Source organism: Morchella importuna (assembly GCF_003444635.1).
Source record: "Morchella importuna strain M04M26 chromosome Unknown Morimp01GS010, whole genome shotgun sequence".
Lineage (NCBI taxonomy): Eukaryota > Fungi > Ascomycota > Pezizomycetes > Pezizales > Morchellaceae > Morchella > Morchella importuna.
In genome coordinates, this window is record NW_025763407.1 from 823,236 (window position 1) to 840,432 (window position 17,197).

The following is a 17,197-nucleotide window of genomic DNA, read 5'->3' on the forward strand; positions in this document are numbered from 1 at the left end:
GGCTGTCGACGAGTCGATCTAGCTACATTACTGAACCAGCAGGGCATCTGGGTATCTTTTTTTTATTTCATTTTTTCTCCCTCCACCCAGCTAGGCCTACCTATCCATCCGGATATCTTTCCACACATTTATTTTTCTTCCCTTTCCCCTTTTCTCACATCACGTTGCCTGGTTGTCTACATATGTACGAGTACATGCTCTTTTTGCCTGCCGCTTGCCCCGGTTCGTAACTATCGGTCCGCAAGGTTCACCAGTCAACGTTGAAGATATGGGAAACTTGTCAGCAGAGAGACAAAGACATACCTGGCGCCTACATACAGTGGGTAACTTGTAGTCTAGAGTACATCCAGATTGATACAGTACCTACATGATCTCTGAGTGGGGAGAAGAGAAGGCGGGGGTCATAGACAGCATAGAGATACATGTCTCCTGCTCAGAATTGAAATAATAATTATAAACCCTTACCCTGTGTCCTGTTTCGCCCGATCGATCTGCGTCACCCAACAATTGCTCTGGCTGCTGTGCTATTGCTTGTCCTGCTGTATGTACCGTACGTACCGTACATAACGCTGTTTTCTACGGATTTGCTACCTGCAACGCCCGAGCCGCTCACTGCTCGCTGCTTTTCCAAACAGCATATACCCAGTTAACTACGAGCTAAGGCCTAACTGTAGAGTACCGTACCACATAATACCCTTTTCCGAGTGACCGCCAGAGAGTTGTCCACACCACGTCTTCTCTGCTGCTCCTCGTCTCAGAGGGTAGTAGAGCGACAGTTCAAACCCCCGTTTACCCCCCTCCCCCTCCCTCTGGGGACTCACTCCCTGCCGGTGATACCCACCACCCAGAAGAGTTACGGACTAACTGACTGTACATCTCGTCTACAACAATCCCAGTCAGTAATCCACCGACCAGCAGCAGACAGCCACCAAATACCACCTCCACATGCACCCTCCACATAGATACCCACCACTACCTGGAGGTCCACAACCACCCACACCTACATACCCACATATCCCCATCCCTACCCCCCCCCCCCCCCAAATCCACACACCCAGTCTCATACCCCCCCAAATAACCCCCCTCCAAGATAGCCGGTGTCTATTCATCACAAAGTGTTTGCCACCAGGAGTGTTCTGTTCTCATACACAGCTCACCTCGCTCTCAAATCTCGCTTGCTTGTTAGTCCCGAGATTTTTTCCCCAGATCAGACTTCCTTAGAACAGCCTGCTGCTGCCCTTCTTTAGGAATTGCCTATCCCATACTAAAACTAAAAAAAAACTCCCGCTTTCTGTATTATTTTTTTCCAGAGAAGAAAGAAAAAGAAAAGGTTGTTGCAATTGCAATTATTTTTTTTATACATACCACCATTGCCTGCTGGCCCGAGACACAACACTCCAAAACCCAGCCCTCTTCCTCCCAATAACAGTAATAGCAACTCCCTCAACGGCTTCCCTCTTGTACTCACCCATACCTACATAGTACCTTACCCAAACCCCATCAATCCTCCACCCCAAAAAATCCTTCCGAACCATACCCACCCCCAAGACACACAAAAACCTGGGAACCCCATTCTGAAAGGCAGCCACCCCCCTCCCCCTCACACCCCCAGACTTATTGTCAGCAGCCCCCTCTGAAGGTGTGACGGCACCCTTTATCAGTCCCGCTCCCTTCACATTTCCGATCTGAGTACGAGATCGGGCTTGATCAAGGGTTCGCGATGATGATGATGGAATTGGATCCAAACGAACTGGACCGCTATATCGGCGGCGACAACACTCACCAGTACACGATGCCCCATACTATGGCTGTTAGAACTACAGGTCCCCGAGGAATGAACGGGGCTAGTCCTGCTGAACAGCAGCATCAGCAACAGCAGCAGCAGCAACAGCAGCAGCAGCGACCTGGGCCTGGCCTCAGGCGGGCATCAACCCCCGGCATGGTAGGAGTCGGTATGGACGAGATTGTAGCAGAGAACGCTCGCGAGCTGCGACGGAGATCTCTGGCTAATGGATATAATATGGATTTTATGAGTGATCACGACTCGTTTTCACGCATGGTCAGTCCATCGGCGTATAGCAACACGGAACTCAGCCAGATGGGAGGCGACATGGGCCGGTTACCAACGACCATGGAGTCGTACTCGGAGATGGACTCGTCGACACCCGAACTCAGCGCTGTGGGCATGATGGGGGTTGGCAGCATTTCGGGCCCCGAGATGCAGGCCTCGATGACCGCGATGTTCGCCGATCCGCAGCAGATTTTGACGGGGACTTCGCATTCTAGCCCCGTGACCAGCGCCCTCACAGTGTCCGTTCCTCCCAGTCCAGTAGGTCCGCAGATGCCAGGCAGTCCTCTTGGGCCAAATGGCCATCGAATGTCTGTCGATTCCTTAACCTCCTCTCCTATGACTCAAATGCACATGTCCCAAATGTCGGGTGCAACAATGGATCAAGTCTTGGTTGATCCAATGGGAGGTGGGTCATTTAAATACCTATCTGTTGCCTACTACGAGGGAACCATGGGATCTGACCTTCGATCACCGGCAGGGATGAGTCCATCCTCACCATATACTCCGATGGGGATGAAGGCACATCAAGCGATGTTCTCGGATAACGTATACTCAGCGACTGGCTTTGATATGCTAGGTGTCCTGGTTAGAACATTTAATTTATTGTTACTCCTGTTTTGGGGGGCATCTATTTATTATGGGTGCCCCCACCCAATTCTCCCAATGAGTAGACAGCTGATATTTGTTTGATTGCGCCATGAAACAGTACCGAGTAGCCAATAGACCTAACCCACAAATCAATATCGGAGCGGTCGATTTCTCGTGCTCTTTTGTCGTGACGGATGCCCGAAAATTCGATAACCCGATCGTTTATTGCAGTGCCACCTTCGAACGCTTGACCGGATACACAAAGCATGAGATCCTTGGACGAAATTGTCGTTTCCTACAATCACCCGATGGCAAGTGTCCCCAGGGAGTCAAGAGAAAGTATGTAGACGACGATGCAGTATTCTACCTAAAGAACCAGATTGATGCCAAGAAGGAAGGCCAGACATCTCTCATTAATTACCGCAAGGGTGGACAGCCCTTCACAAATCTCCTGACAATGATCCCAATTACATGGGATGGGCCCGAGATTGTGTACTTTGTTGGTTTCCAGGTTGATCTTGTGGAGCAGCCTGGGGCCATGATGAACCGAAATAAAGGTAAAGCCCCGGTACTTTATTCCTTACAAAGTGTGGCGATTTACGGAGCTGACTGGACAGGATCAGACGGATCGTTTGCGATCAACTATCAATACAACCAACTCCCCTCCTACATCCCGGCATCGACAGCCATGGTTATGGATCAGAGATCTGGATTGACCGTGGCCAGGGACGACGTTTCACAAGTTCTAACCTCTTTCGGAACGGGCGAATCGGAATTCCATTCAAAAAGGATCTTAGACAAGGTCCTATTGGAGAACACGGACGACGTTGTTCATGTTCTTTCCTTAAAAGGACTCTTCCTCTACTGTTCACCCAGCATCAGAAAGGTTTTGGAGTATGAGCCACAGGAACTTGTCGGAACAAGCTTGTCAGCAGTTTGTCACCCGAGCGACATTGTACCGGTTACAAGGGATCTCAAAGATACATCTACCAGCACTTCCGTTAATGTGGTTTTCAGGATTCGCCGAAAGTACAGTGGGTATACATGGTTTGAGAGTCATGGGACTTTGCACACAGAACAAGGGAAAGGAAGAAAATGCATTATCTTGGTTGGGCGGGAGAGGCCGGTTTACAAGTTGGGATGGAGAGATATTCAGTTAAGTGGGGGAATTGGGGAGAATGAGCTATGGACCAAGATGTCAACAAGTGGAATGTTTCTCTTTGTTTCGTCCAACGTCAAGATTCTACTCGACAGAGAGTCCGACGAAATGACTGGAACCAGTATTCAAGCACTCATGCGACCAGATTCGAAGCATGAACTTGGAAGAGCTTTGGAACAGGCAAGATCAGGGGTCAAGGCTACGGTGAAGCATGAGATCCAGAACAAGAGAGGCCAATTTTTGCAGGCTCTGACAACTCTCTTCCCCGGGGATGCCGCTGAGAACCGAAAGCCCACCTTCTTGATTGCCCAGACGAGGCTCTTGAAACACACTAGAGCTTCTGCAGGAAGCCCAAGTGCCAAGGATATGGCTTCAGCAGCATCCACGCCATCTCACTGGAGCAACCGATCGCCACTCCAGACACAACACAGCAGGAATCTTGGTGACACAACACCCGCCCACGACTCACGAGAAAATAGTGCGGAAAATGGCGGTGATGAAAATTTGTTTGAAGAACTCAAGACCACCAGATCAACGAGTTGGCAATTTGAGCTGCGACAAATGCAAAGGACAAATAAAAGACTCGTAGAAGAGCTCGCCAGCCTACTCGCACTCAGGAAGAAGAGAAAGCGGAGAAAGGGCGTAGATCAGCTTGAGAAAGATTGTGCCAATTGCCATACAAGGGTTACCCCCGAATGGCGAAGAGGCCCTAGTGGCAAGAGAGATCTGTGCAACTCTTGCGGATTGCGTTACGCCAAACTCGTAAGCAATCCCCCCAAACCTCCTCCCCCCTCCTCCTCCTCCCACTCAGCAACCGCTGCCGTAAAGGCCGAGTTTGTCGTGGTATACGGAGTCCGTGCTGATCGTTACAAAAGATTGGTCGAGTATCGCCGCGGACTGCCACCTCCACCTCCGACAAAGGAAATACCAGCCCCACTCAAAGTTCACCGATCACAACGCACTCCATTGGAGACTCTCCCCATCCTGGATTGTCATCACCGCACAAACCGACGGGCATGAACCCAATCCCGCTATCGCCAATCCAACAGCAATTGAGACGAGGGAGCACTGCGAGCAGTAGCAACAATACTATGACACCTATTCAACCACATCCTATTTTACCACCTAATAGCAAATTGAACGGAAGCATGACCCCAAATAGTAACATGAACGGGGGTATGAGTGGCAGTATGACACCAAACGGGAACATGAACGGGAACATGAATGGAAACGTGGACATTGACATGACAACGAATGGTACTTGAGAGACTTGAGCGGTTTCGGCTTTTTTTTTTTTTTTTTTCCTCTTCATTTCGGTTTTTTTTTAGCCCTTTTTTATATTCCTTTTTTTTATATTGTAACGCTCTCCTTGATCCATTGTGCTATATTTTCCCTTTCTACTTCATCTCATCCACCTCATTCGCCCTCACCTCCACCACAACCATTAAACCATCCTCAACCAACGCCACCTCCTCTCACCATTCGTCTGCTTTCTCTACTTTTCCCCGCACCCTCACCGTATCCGAACTCTCCATACACCGGCTGTGCAAGATTATCCTTAGCTCTCTGGGGAGGGGGGTTAGGTGCGACGCGGGGCGTCGACGTGTCAAATGTTTTAAATGTGTTTATGCATTTCAGGGGGAAAAAGCTTTTCTATCAAAAGTGTGTACGCTTTTATCGTTTTGCTTTGAGTATTTTCTTCTTTATTTGAATCCGGGGTTTTTCTTTTTTTCCTCTTTCCTTCTCATTTTGGTTTGATTTTTTATTTTCTTGTATGTTGTTTTTATTTGAAAGAAAACGGGCGCGCGGGAAAGAAAGATCATGCTGGCGTTCCAGGAGCTTTTTTTCATAAGCTTGGGGAGAATTTGATTTTTGGTTTTTATTTTCCTTTCTTTTTTATATTTTGGAGCTGAGGAAGCGGGGAGATTGGCAGGATTGGATTGGGGGTTGGGGGTTGGGTTTTTTCTTCTCTCCTCATTTTCGATTCTATTGTCTTTTTATATTTCCAATTATCTATTATTTACATAACGTCATTTTTGCCCATTTTTGCGTGTTTGCTTTCATCGTTTGAATTTTTGGCCATGGTGTTTTGTGGGGGTTGGATTCTAAGGTTAGGAAAAATCTATACAGCTAGTAGGTAGTGATAGTATGGCATATCAGAGGTGTTGTTTTCCAAAACTCAAGATTCCCCATAAAACTTGTGACCATTATTATGCTAGTATCCTTAGTTCGTTCATACAAGGGGGTGGTACACGTAGGGTGCAAAAAGTGAAAACTACCAGTCACCTATCAGGGATTAAAGTATTATTACTTACTACATACTCAAGCAGTTGTCGCAGCTAGCTAGCTGTCCGTATCTTTCACATCGTCATACCACAGAACTAAAATATGACTCCTTTTGTCAATATTGCTATTTTTTTAGTATCATGACGAAAACCGACCCCAGGGGGTTAATGATAGTGGTGTTTCGATAACCAGAAATTGCTGTCAGTCGGTTCAGTTGTTTCCTAAGTCGGGTTTCACGGTAGTTTTTTTTTCTTTCTTTTCCTTTGACCCCTCTCTACCCTCTCTAGACTCTGTCTCCCCCAATTCCCCCTGGGACAAATCTCTAGCTAGTCCCAGCAGAGTTTCTTTTTTCTTTTCTTTTCCCTTTCCCCTTCTTATTTAGAGATCTTCGTCTCAGTCGTTGTCATCAAACAAATAATTTTTTTGGTGCGACGGTGACGGCGACCTCCTGTATTGGTATTGGGTTGCCATGTATGCATTTCCTCTCTGGTCGCTCGTCTCCCTGGGATTTCTCTGTTGCTCTCCCCAACTGAATCTCCTGGTATTGAATGCGGGGTGCGCACCATGTGATGATATGTGATGTGGTGAGGTGATGTGATGTGATGTGACGTTTAGGTAGGACTCGTCCTCTCTCTCGCCTGTCACAGAGGCAGCGAGTGCAACGAGCCGCACGTGGCATGTCATTCGTCATTCGGCAGTTTTTTTCTTTCCTTATTTTCTTTTCCCTTTGGAAAAGCAGAAGAAAAAAGCAAAGATACCGTGCACGTAAAACACAGCAAATACCGATAGATTATGGCCATCATCTACTTTTTTTTTACTTCTTCTTGTGCCGACGATCAGTGCAGAACCAATGACCGAGCTGGGTCGGATTCTTGCGGGGAGGTAGGAATTGAGGGAGGGGGGGAAGGGACTTGGGGGGAAGGACTTACAGGTATGTAATTACCCCGCGTTTTGGTTATTGAAGGGTTGCCTGAGGAGGTGGAGGAACTTGGAGACTTTCATGCAACAAAAGAGGAATTGGGAGAGGAAGGGAGACCGGGAAAACGTTTTAACAGGTCGGAGGTCGGGGGTAGAGTATAATTTTCCAAAGTTTCGTCCGGAGGTGGACGGTCGTTCGAGGGTATCGTTCCGCCCAGCTACATAGAGTAGTTAGAATCCCTCGGAGGTGGACTGCAGGTAACTTGCTTACAGATAGGGTACATAGGTTGGTTGGGCTCTCTTTTTTTTCTTTTTTTCTTTCGCTGCGCGTGGGTTTGTGAGATGCATCATCAGCAGCAGCGCAGCCAGATTCCTCGACGTTGCAATGTTTTTGTTTTCCTTTTTCCTTCGAGAAGAGAGGGGCAGAGGAGGGGTAAGGGAAGGTTGAGAAGCCTTCTGGTCTTGTCTGAGATCTAGACACGCTTTTCATACGACGTCGTCATCGAGCTTTTGGGTGGGAGAGAGCTTGATGTGTATGTAGCTACAATAATACACTACTTCGTTTTAGTTGCACACTAGCTAACTACTGACATATACCTACACTAGAATTGACGATGATGCTGTTGATGCTGTTGTTGTTTTGCTTACCTGCAGGTTTGAGTATACTCTATATTCTACATTAGTTAGAGTTCCACGACATTTGAGTGAGAAGGGGGGCCGGGGGGAGAGTGGTGAAATCTGATTTCTCGGTCCTCCGTTTTTGATTTGACGACTTGGATTCAGACCCGTGGTCTCAACTTTCTCCAACTGCTCTCTAAAGCAGCCAGTAGCTAGCCAGCGGGCATCGTGACTATTCCCATGAAGTCAATTCTACGCCCCCCCCCCCCCCCCCACCCCCCCCCTCTTCCTCTAGCCCCGCAAGGTTGAGGTTGACTTCGGAGACTTTTGAAGAAAAATTCTTTCTTCTTTGGTGTCGGAATATGTTTGGAGGGAGTGTAGGGGGTGTGCGTGAGTGTTGGTTGGGTCGGGCTAGGTTGGGTGGGTGGTGTTACCACGGAAAAGGATTGTGTTTTGTCTCGGGATAACCTTTTTGCCAGTGTGCGGCCGTTCTACGCACCAACCAACCGAGGAAAGTGTGTGATTGCGAAGCTAATGCTGTGGGCTATCTGGCTGGCTGATAGAAGGGAGGTGCAGTTTTGCCCTTTTGTGACACGGGATGGGCTTTGAGACGATGACGGAGTGAGGAGGAAGAGGCTGACTTGACTGACTGCCTGCCTACCTGCCTACCTGCCTGACGAGAGTTTATTGCTACCTGTGAACTATCATATCCGCCAATAAGCTGCTGTAGTAGTGGACCCAGTACCGTATTTCCCCGGCGCCCCAAAAGGGACGAGGGATCTTCTCGGGAATCCTTTTTGTTGTCCTATCTACAGATTCTATCTCGCGGCCGGGATACGCCTATATCACTTACCTAATTGAACATTATATCAACCTCAAAATCACACGATATCACTCGCCGTTACCCACCTTTTTCGCTCCAGCTAGTAACGTTAGCTAAAGCCATGTATCCAGCTAACAAAAAGAACCGAATCTCACAACGGGACCATCGGATTCCTTCACTTCCGCCGTCGCACATATGCAGGTCCTCGCTAACTAACGAACGCCGCTCGCGCTCCAGCCAACCTAACCTCCTTTCCCCTCTCTCCTCTCTACCCAGCGTCATAGGCCTGACCAGTTGGGAACTGGACCAAAAGGTCGTCATGGTGAACACACCAGCGTTTCAAATTCGACCACGACCACAACCACCGCGATGTTTCCCGCCTGAACGAAGTGCGCTTCTGGAAGGGAGGGAGAGAGAGCGTTATGCAGATGCTTGCCTGGTTACGTTATGAGGCTACTCTAGTTAGCTAGCATAGCATAAGATGTAGGGTGAGATTTTGTGATGCTGCCAGCGCACTTGTGGTAGAGGAGGGTTTAGGGTCGCGTTACACGCTACTACATAGTATTATCTATCAGGAGGAGGAAAAATTGAAGTCACCAACCTAGAGGGTTAATTGTGAAAGAGAAAAAAAAATTCCTTCCTTTCGTGAGACTAAAGGAGAGAAAAAAATTTCACTTTTGTAACGTACGGACCGTACCTACTGCACTAGCGCTAGTTGACAGGCTCATCACAAAAATTCCTGATGAGGAGCTGCGATTACAATTAGGCTATGCCTACCAATGCATCTCGTTCTTCTTCTCCCTTCACGCTCCTCTTCGCCTTCACCCAGTGAGCGTATTCCATGCGATGGACGAGAGTGCTAACTAGCTATCTGGGCGGATCGGCCCAGTTGTTGCTGACTCATGAAGGTTGTGGTGCGCCGCCAACGCACCGCCCAACATTGGACGGAAACGAGTGATCAACCATGCGCCATTAAATACCAAACAGGGCCAGATTTCGGGCCGGTGTGAGAGGCATCTGACAGGCTGATCATGATGGAGGGCGATAGTTAGTGAGGTAGGGATGGTGGTGGTGGGTTGTTGAGAAATCTTGCCATGGGATTTCAAACAGAGCCAGATTTAGCCTCTAGGATGGGGTGTGGATAAAATACACCGGCAGGCTGCTGTGGTGTATAAATATCACAATTGAGCGATCGTGAGCCGTATGTAGTCTGTCAATCTGTCAGTATCTCTCTATCTCAGAGTACTGCACTAAGAATAATTGAATGCTCTAAATGGAGTGGTGTATTCAGAGATGGATGATTGGGCGGACGAATGGATGGATTGATGGTAATTGGAATGTTTGGACCGGGGGGTTCTCGGGGAATACTCCAAGTGAAAATCTTTCTTGGTGCATATATGCAGCGCATCACAAAAATGATCATCGCGTGGTGAGCTGTGTTGGTAAGGTCCTTCCTGGTAGATGTGATTGGGGAAGGGATACTGATCTGATGGATATGTTTGGCCCCGGGGAGGATGTTTCAAACGAATTACCCTTGGAAAATGCCCGCATCACCGGTCGCTCACCTTACCTTATTCTGACCCGCCGCAGTAAGAAGTCTTGGTTCCCCAGAAGAGCAGTAGGATATTGTACGGTTCGGTGGTTCTGCGGCGGCCTAGTATACTAGTATGGTACTTGTGTATGGGCACGGGTAATAAGTCAGCGCTCCCCACTCAGTTATTTTGGTGTTTATGCATGCATGCCGGAATCTTCAAATCTCCATCCATTACTTTGCCTATGGCAAGTCGCTCATAAACCTCACGTTATTAATCAATTGGGCAAAGTACCGTGATGTAGTCCGACGCAGTTCGGGTGTTGAAGCAAGCCTCTCGGTAGCTTCACAACTCGGCCGCAATATGGCCAATAGCCACAATCAATATAGCCAGAGCATAAGGGAGATTGTGAGGTCAGTGTGTGAAGCCACTCTGGCCAGCATCAGCAACCGCTGCCGAACAGCCCCGTGACCGAGTGAGAACACGAGGACGAGTGATGGACGATGATGCATTGTTATGAGTGGGGGTTGACCATGGTGAAAACTGAGCATTCTGGCTGCGGATAATCAAGGTGAAATAGCAGCTTGGCCACTCTGTTTTTCTTTGTAGAATCTGAGTAAACTGCTCGAGCCAAGAGGAGCTTGTGTACGTGTGGGGTTGGAATAGGCCCGCTTGCCACTAGCTGCCCTACTAAACTCTAATCCCACGTCTTAGCGCGAGACAATCCCTTCGTTTATTCCCGAATTCACAACCTTCGTCATCGAAAGATTTACAACCATTTAACTGCGGTAGGCAGTGGAGCTGTATAGCTAAATCGAGCTAAATAGACCCCGAATGGGTGCGGAGGTAAGATAAATAGTGGGCATCCTAACTGTGCACGGATATCACTCCCTCAATCTGACTCCTACCACAAATGCCACAGAATTCGAAAGCCACGGGTGCTAATTGCAGACGAGGGGATACCCTTGAATTTGGAGATGTTGTGGCCATGTTCTATGCAGCTTCATGGAAGTTGATAGATATGTACTATGTACGTTTCTGAGCATTGCAAAGCCAGGACTACGCTATTGAAGGTGCCCTCCCTATTTTCGCAATCTCCTCGTTGGGATCTACTTTACTCTATTCAATTTGCTATGAATTGGGTCGTCCTGGACAAAGAAATACAATACCACGGTGGTTGAATCGTAGCTTTTTCAATAAAGCTCTGGCCACTGCAGGGAAATATGTCAATACTATCAAGGTCCTGGAACCACTGGCAGCATATAAGAACAGCTACCAATGCACCTCCATGTCATTAACGTAATCAATCTACATCCACATCTCCAAACTATCACCAGTCAACTAAAACATCATCCAATCAGCCATGTCTAGCTCCAGTGCAGCCGCAGCCCCAGCGCCAAACACCTCCCTGGGGCTGAATACACCTCCCCACCAACTCCCATCTGGAACATCGGTAAACCCAACCCCGACAATACCCCTACCCCATCACCACCCCGAGTCTCAAGCTCTTCTACACCGACATCGTCGACCTCTCAAATACTCTCCAACTCCTCGCAGCTGCCCAAACCGCCCCACTCCCCACCGGCGAACGTGATACACCTGAATACCATTACCTCGAGAAGCGCCGCATCCTCCTCAACGCTAAAATCACCAAATTTCCCCCTAGTAGTGAACTTGTAGTCACCGAGAAAGGTCAACTAGAGGGTTATATGCAGGCAATCGACACCTTCCAAGCAAATACTCTCCCACGTAACCTAGTCGCACTACCACACACTACGGTTCTAGGCTTCCTGGAGGCCGAAATCCGGAGCTTATCACTTGCACAGGGCGTGCTAAAGGGTGATTATAGGATTATGCATCAGAAAGGGACCGACAGACTCTCCGGTATTGCGTTTGACTTTTTGTATCTCAAGACGCGCATTGAGAGTATCCATGATGCGCTGAAGGCGTTGAAAAAGCGGGCGTTGGCCAATGCTGATTTGGTGGCGTTGGAGGGGTGTGCTAGGGTCAGAACGTCGTTTGAGATCGACGTGGAGGCATTTAAGACGCATATTGATCATTGGGTGTCGATGGGCATATTGAAGAGGACCTTTACCGGAAAGCCGAGTCTGAAGTAGAGCGGAAGTGTGTGTTTATCTGAGAGAGCATGGAAATGTCGCTGGCATCTATCGAGGAAACCGGTATAGCGTGCACCTGATGAGAAGAAATGAGTAGGTGCATTAATTAGTGCTATTATTCTATTATGAGATGCGTGTTACTATTTACTTGATTTAGGCCGTGATCTTATTTATTTATTATTACTTTTAGACTAGTCGGCTTATTTAATTAATTTACACACTATCGATCATTGACATTTGGGTGTGCTGCGTGAAATTGTGGACCGTTGGTCATTGACACTTGTGCATGGGTTGAGTAATAGCTTGAGGTTTAGTCGAGCGCCCAGCCAGCCACAAAGGCTGAAGATGGCGTTTCACTGCGTAAGAAAAAGGGATCGTTGTAGATTATGGCTTTCAATTTACAGTTATTACATAGGTAGTAAGTACTACTGCAGGTACTCTGCGGATAATTGTGTCACAATTCGGGGTGGTTTGAGGGGTGGCCGAGGTAGATTTACATGTAGTTGACTAACCACTTAAGTAATTCCCAATTTATCTCCAGAAGAGGAATTGATTAACTCAAATTAAACACTCACGCTCAAACTTCACGATAGGCGCTGTGCCGCCGTCAATAGTCACGATTACATATTGTGGTGCAAAACGTGCAGTTATCAAAACATCAGCAGCATCCCGCTCAATGCACAACACCAAACACCAAGAAAGAAAGAAAAAAGAAAAACCTCACGAGGCTGGCACGGCAACCTGAAACTAAGTTACTAGTGGCGTGAGAGTAAAGAACAAGCTTTTTCTTCTCTCTCGCTCTTGTGCGCCGTTCCCCCCCCCCCCCCTTCCCTCCCGCCTGTCAGAACAGACCATACTTACTGTTTTGTGTCTCGAGAGCTGCAGGCAAGCGAGGTTAGTTAGAGCAGTTCGGTGCTAACGACATGAGCTAGTCGGAAACGCCAAAGTTTCATTTCGGGTCGTTTGATTGCCAGCGCTTAAATCCAATCTGTTGCTGTCTCTGTTATCTGCTGTACTAGTATCGTCCGCTATCTATGAATTGGTTATGATAGCTGTAACTCATCATGTCCGTCCAGAGTAGCATCAAGCAAGCAAGCATTACTAGCAGAACAAGTCGCGACAAGAAAAGAAAAGAAAGATGCAGCAGACTCGTCGCGAAAACCGGGCTAGCGTGGCGGCTCTGCAGAGCCTCAAAACCTTACTTGCACGAGGCTCCAAGTGGCCATTCGCCTATCACCCACAGCAGCAGGATGACGACGTCCAGGGGGGGGGGGGGAAGAGAGCTCCGGTAAAATGCTAAACTTGCGTTTCAGACCGCTGTATTTTATTTTTCTTAAACCCAACTCGTTTATCGAGCGAGCCCTTTTCTCCACCGGGGAACAGCAACGTCAGAGCCTCGATCTTGTGCAGGTACGGATTCTATTCTGGCCTGGAACAACATAGCCGTGACGTCGGTTCGTTTCGCGGCCAGTGGGGACACGACGAATTTTCGTTTTTTTCTTCGGAGGAGAGATAGATAGAGAGCTTGTTGATGTTAAGCATTTAAGAGGAGAAAGGGGGTAGTAGTTTAGAATGGGGCTACTTGTGCATGTAAGTACAGTTAGTTTTGGTGGCCGTTGAAGTGGTGAGTTGGGTGGCCGGTGGTATGTAGTGTATCTGTAAGACCTCCGGTGAATAGGGACGGCATTGACAACGGAGAAACTTCGGATGGTTTTTGCGGGACCGTGAGTGCCTGGGTATTTGTTTTTCCCACAATTGCCCTTTCTTCCATTTGACTGCTTGGATACAGGGACAAGTTGCGACATGTCGTTACCGATCAATCGGAGCAGCACCCGCGCGCGTGGTAGAGCAGCAGCAGTGGTATCTGTCTGTTCACTGTTCCCTCGCTGCTCGGGGTTCGCCATGGATTCAGAACACGCGTTCACCCAAGCGGCAGGCAGCCATCCAATACGAGAGGCAAGAGCGCTCTTTGTCTGTGCGTGGTGTAAGTTATAGTATAGAACAGGTACACACATGTGCCCATCTAGGCACATGGAGTACATAGAACGACTTTCCTGTCGGGATCTTCCGAGGGGAATTGATATTACAACAGAGACAAACAGGCAAATGATGCCAAAGAGAGACCATCAAATCAAAAGGCTCGTATATAGGTACATACTAGTACAATGGAGAGGGGTATCTCTGCTTCCCCGTCGTCCCCCAATTGGCGAAGACTTTCTGAAAGTGGTAGAGGAAATATAATTCGACGTTGCAGATATAGAGCCCAGCAGCAGTGTAGATAGCTTTTCGAGGGGAAAGAAGAGCCCTTGTTCCCTGTAGCCTGTCGCTCGTGGTGGTGGTGTGCTGCGTGCGTGTGTAGTCTGTGTGTGGACCCTGTCCTGTTCCTGTCCCCCGGTGCGTGTTATCTCGGCTGAGCTGCAAGATGCAATCTAAGCGAAAAGCAAACAGGGGTTGGGTTGGGTTGGGTTTGGTTGGGGGGAAAGCGCGGAGGAGGAGAGTCGAGGAAATATGCAGGCCATTTTGAATGTGCAGTCCATCATGGCGCGATACTATACATACATTTATCTACGAGTACTTTCGACTCTCTTTTTTTTCTATACATATACACACGCTGATACGCACAAGGGACAGGACGTGAGCGAGTGAGAGTGCGAGAGCGCGAGAGTAAGCACGTCAATTGACGAGTCAGTCTTCACCATCTTGCTTCGTTCATTCACTCACCCTTTCCTTGCCTACATTACATACGCATACACCGACCCATTGAGCAACAAGAGAAAGGGAGAGCAAGCATTGGCCAGATTGCGACTTTGCGATTCAATTGGGGAAAAGGCTTCTGCATAGATCGGTCCCATTGAGATACTTACCCAGGATTTCCAAGCAAATCCTCCTCAGGCACGGGATAGCTAGCAGCAGCTCACGGGCCACGATAACTTGGAATTCGCTCCTTTACATAACCCATTAGCCATTAACAACGACATACACCATCACCCCCCGCCCCCTTCTTCGAATCACGTCCAAGATAATACCACTCAATATGCTGGAAACGATCTCGATCACTGTCTGTGGTGATGGCGGTACTGGTATGAAATACCCTACCTCCTCCCTCCCATCCCCTCCCCTTCATTCGGCCGCTGCACTTCTTCCCCACTGCGCATTTTGGAGCTGTTACCCAGCATATATCACCAGCTATCACATATATCCCCTTTAGCCATTATTACCATCACTGGGCCAATCATTCCAAGGGAAAAGAAGAAGAAAAAAACTCGGACTGACATTCCAATCCACTGGGTTTGTGGCATCCATTCATTGCAGGAAAGAGCTCTATATCACTTCGTCTTGTCCGCAGCAAGTGGACCCACGAATATGATCCCACCGTACAAGACAGCTACAGTGTGACCCGGGCCGTCGATGGCCGCGAGTACCAATTATCGCTGACGGGTATGTCGATTCCTGCACCCAAGCCACTCACCATCCACACATATCAAAAAAAAAAAAAAAAAAAAACGCTCATGCTAACACATCTCCCAATCCGTAGACACGGCCGGACAAGAGGAGTAAGCCTCAACCCCACCTCCGCTTATACCACCGCACATGATGCCAAATCTGCAATTAGATATCCCAACTGACGTGGGTGCGGGCGAGTCAGGTACCGCGGACTATGGGCACAGCAGAACCTTGCGGCGGACGCGTACCTACTTGTATACGACATCACGAACCATGACTCGTTGTTGCAGCTCGACTACTTCAACGACATCATCGAGATGGAATCGGAGGAGCGGATGCTGCAGCCGGGCGCCGTTCCGCACGTGAAGATTGTTGCGGGCAATAAATGCGACCTTGCAAACTCGAGGCAGGTTTCATCGCAGGAAGGACTCGCGTGGGCCAGGAGTCATGATTGCGGGTACGTTTCAGATTTCCTGACTGCGGATTGGAGGAAGAGGGCGGTGTTTGTAGTTGGTCAGCTACAGGGGGTTCTGGAATGTTCCCTCTGGGAGAGCCCTTTATCCCGTGAGGAGTGAGGTGGAACGAATCACGAGGGGACACTGTGAATGCTATTGTTGTCATGATGGTATGCGTTGGACGAACGTATTTGGCTGATTCTGGGATGGGTATAGGTTTATGGAGACATCTGCGCGCAACGTTGTTAATGTTGAGGAGACCTTTGCTCGTAAGTAATGCCCCAATCAGGCTCAAGCACACTCAAGCACTCGATCTTGTTTCAGATCTTATATCTCCATCTGTTTCACATATCAACGACATCACAGGCCGTTTCAAAACCATCCCATGTTATACGGTTTCCTTTCTGACAAGCAATAACAGTGCTAGTACGCCGCGTCGTGGCCGCACGAGAGGCTGCCAGGAACGGCACCGCTGCGGTCAATTCTGGGCGGGGGCAGCAATCAATGGCCGCCAATGGCGAGAATCCCAACAATAACATGAACGAGAAGGAACGCGGCACGAACACTCCGAAACCTGGGGAAGCTGGATCTGCTTCTGGTGCCTCGAAAAAGAAGTTTGGATGTTGTGTCATCTGTTGATGCCCCCTCTCGACATTAGCGCTGAAAATAGTAATTGCAATCGACCGTTATAGCGGCGGAATGTGGAGTACGCAATACTGTATTCTTTTTTTGACTTTCTTGACTTTTTTCCCTGTGACGGGAAAAGGTACCTACTCTTTTTTTTCTCTTTTCTTTTTCTTTTCTTTGATTAGTTATTCATATCTATTTCCTATACCGATATTCTAGCGGGACATGGGCTGGGCTTTATTGTAACGACGGCACGGGTTTCTTAGTAATGTTGGGGGGGGGGGGGGGGGGTTTGGGAGGGAAAGGGTTTGATCTAGAACAAGGCATGCATGGGTGGGGAATGGGTTCTAAAAAACGGTGGTGGTTTACCTTTGTTGGGTTTTGGTTCTTTTCCAGCTTTTTCTTCCTTTTTTTTTTTTTTTTTTTAAAGAAAAACCCTTTTGCAACGAATTTTCTTTTCAAACTTGTCGATATTTTAGGGGGATTTTTTTGTTCACGTTACTTGTATTTTTTCTTCATGACAGCTTGTAACTTGTATTTTGCTTCATGTTAAGCTCTT

At 48.3% G+C, this 17,197-nt stretch overlaps 5 protein-coding genes across 5 annotated transcripts; 4 read left to right on the top strand and 1 right to left on the bottom strand.

The window, feature by feature from the left end:
• Positions 1 to 1,720: 1,720 nt before the first annotated feature.
• LAJ45_04318 (uncharacterized protein) lies at positions 1,721 to 5,083 on the top strand (the record flags this gene model as incomplete). The annotated part of the gene is made up of 5 exons (XM_046113898.1): positions 1,721 to 2,477; positions 2,550 to 2,656; positions 2,778 to 3,216; positions 3,283 to 4,580; positions 4,694 to 5,083. The coding sequence occupies 5 exons, from the start codon at positions 1,721 to 1,723 to the stop codon at positions 5,081 to 5,083; spliced, it is 2,991 nt and encodes a 996-aa protein (XP_045973000.1).
• Positions 5,084 to 7,043: 1,960 nt separating this feature from the next.
• Positions 7,044 to 7,306, bottom strand: LAJ45_04319 (uncharacterized protein; the record flags this gene model as incomplete). Its single annotated transcript, XM_046113899.1, has 2 exons — positions 7,044 to 7,240; positions 7,294 to 7,306. 2 exons carry the CDS (start codon positions 7,304 to 7,306, stop codon positions 7,044 to 7,046), a joined length of 210 nt encoding a protein of 69 aa, XP_045973001.1.
• Positions 7,307 to 7,407: 101 nt separating this feature from the next.
• LAJ45_04320 (uncharacterized protein) lies at positions 7,408 to 7,764 on the top strand (the record flags this gene model as incomplete). Its single annotated transcript, XM_046113900.1, has 3 exons — positions 7,408 to 7,455; positions 7,500 to 7,555; positions 7,629 to 7,764. 3 exons carry the CDS (start codon positions 7,408 to 7,410, stop codon positions 7,762 to 7,764), a joined length of 240 nt encoding a protein of 79 aa, XP_045973002.1.
• A 3,594-nt stretch (positions 7,765 to 11,358) lies between these two features.
• Positions 11,359 to 12,112, top strand: LAJ45_04321 (uncharacterized protein; the record flags this gene model as incomplete). Its single annotated transcript, XM_046113901.1, has 2 exons — positions 11,359 to 11,448; positions 11,501 to 12,112. 2 exons carry the CDS (start codon positions 11,359 to 11,361, stop codon positions 12,110 to 12,112), a joined length of 702 nt encoding a protein of 233 aa, XP_045973003.1.
• A 3,034-nt stretch (positions 12,113 to 15,146) lies between these two features.
• On the top strand, positions 15,147 to 16,650 carry LAJ45_04322 (uncharacterized protein; the record flags this gene model as incomplete). The annotated part of the gene is made up of 6 exons (XM_046113902.1): positions 15,147 to 15,192; positions 15,425 to 15,550; positions 15,648 to 15,666; positions 15,759 to 16,013; positions 16,228 to 16,280; positions 16,433 to 16,650. The coding sequence occupies 6 exons, from the start codon at positions 15,147 to 15,149 to the stop codon at positions 16,648 to 16,650; spliced, it is 717 nt and encodes a 238-aa protein (XP_045973004.1).
• Between the last annotated feature and the right edge of the window lie 547 nt (positions 16,651 to 17,197).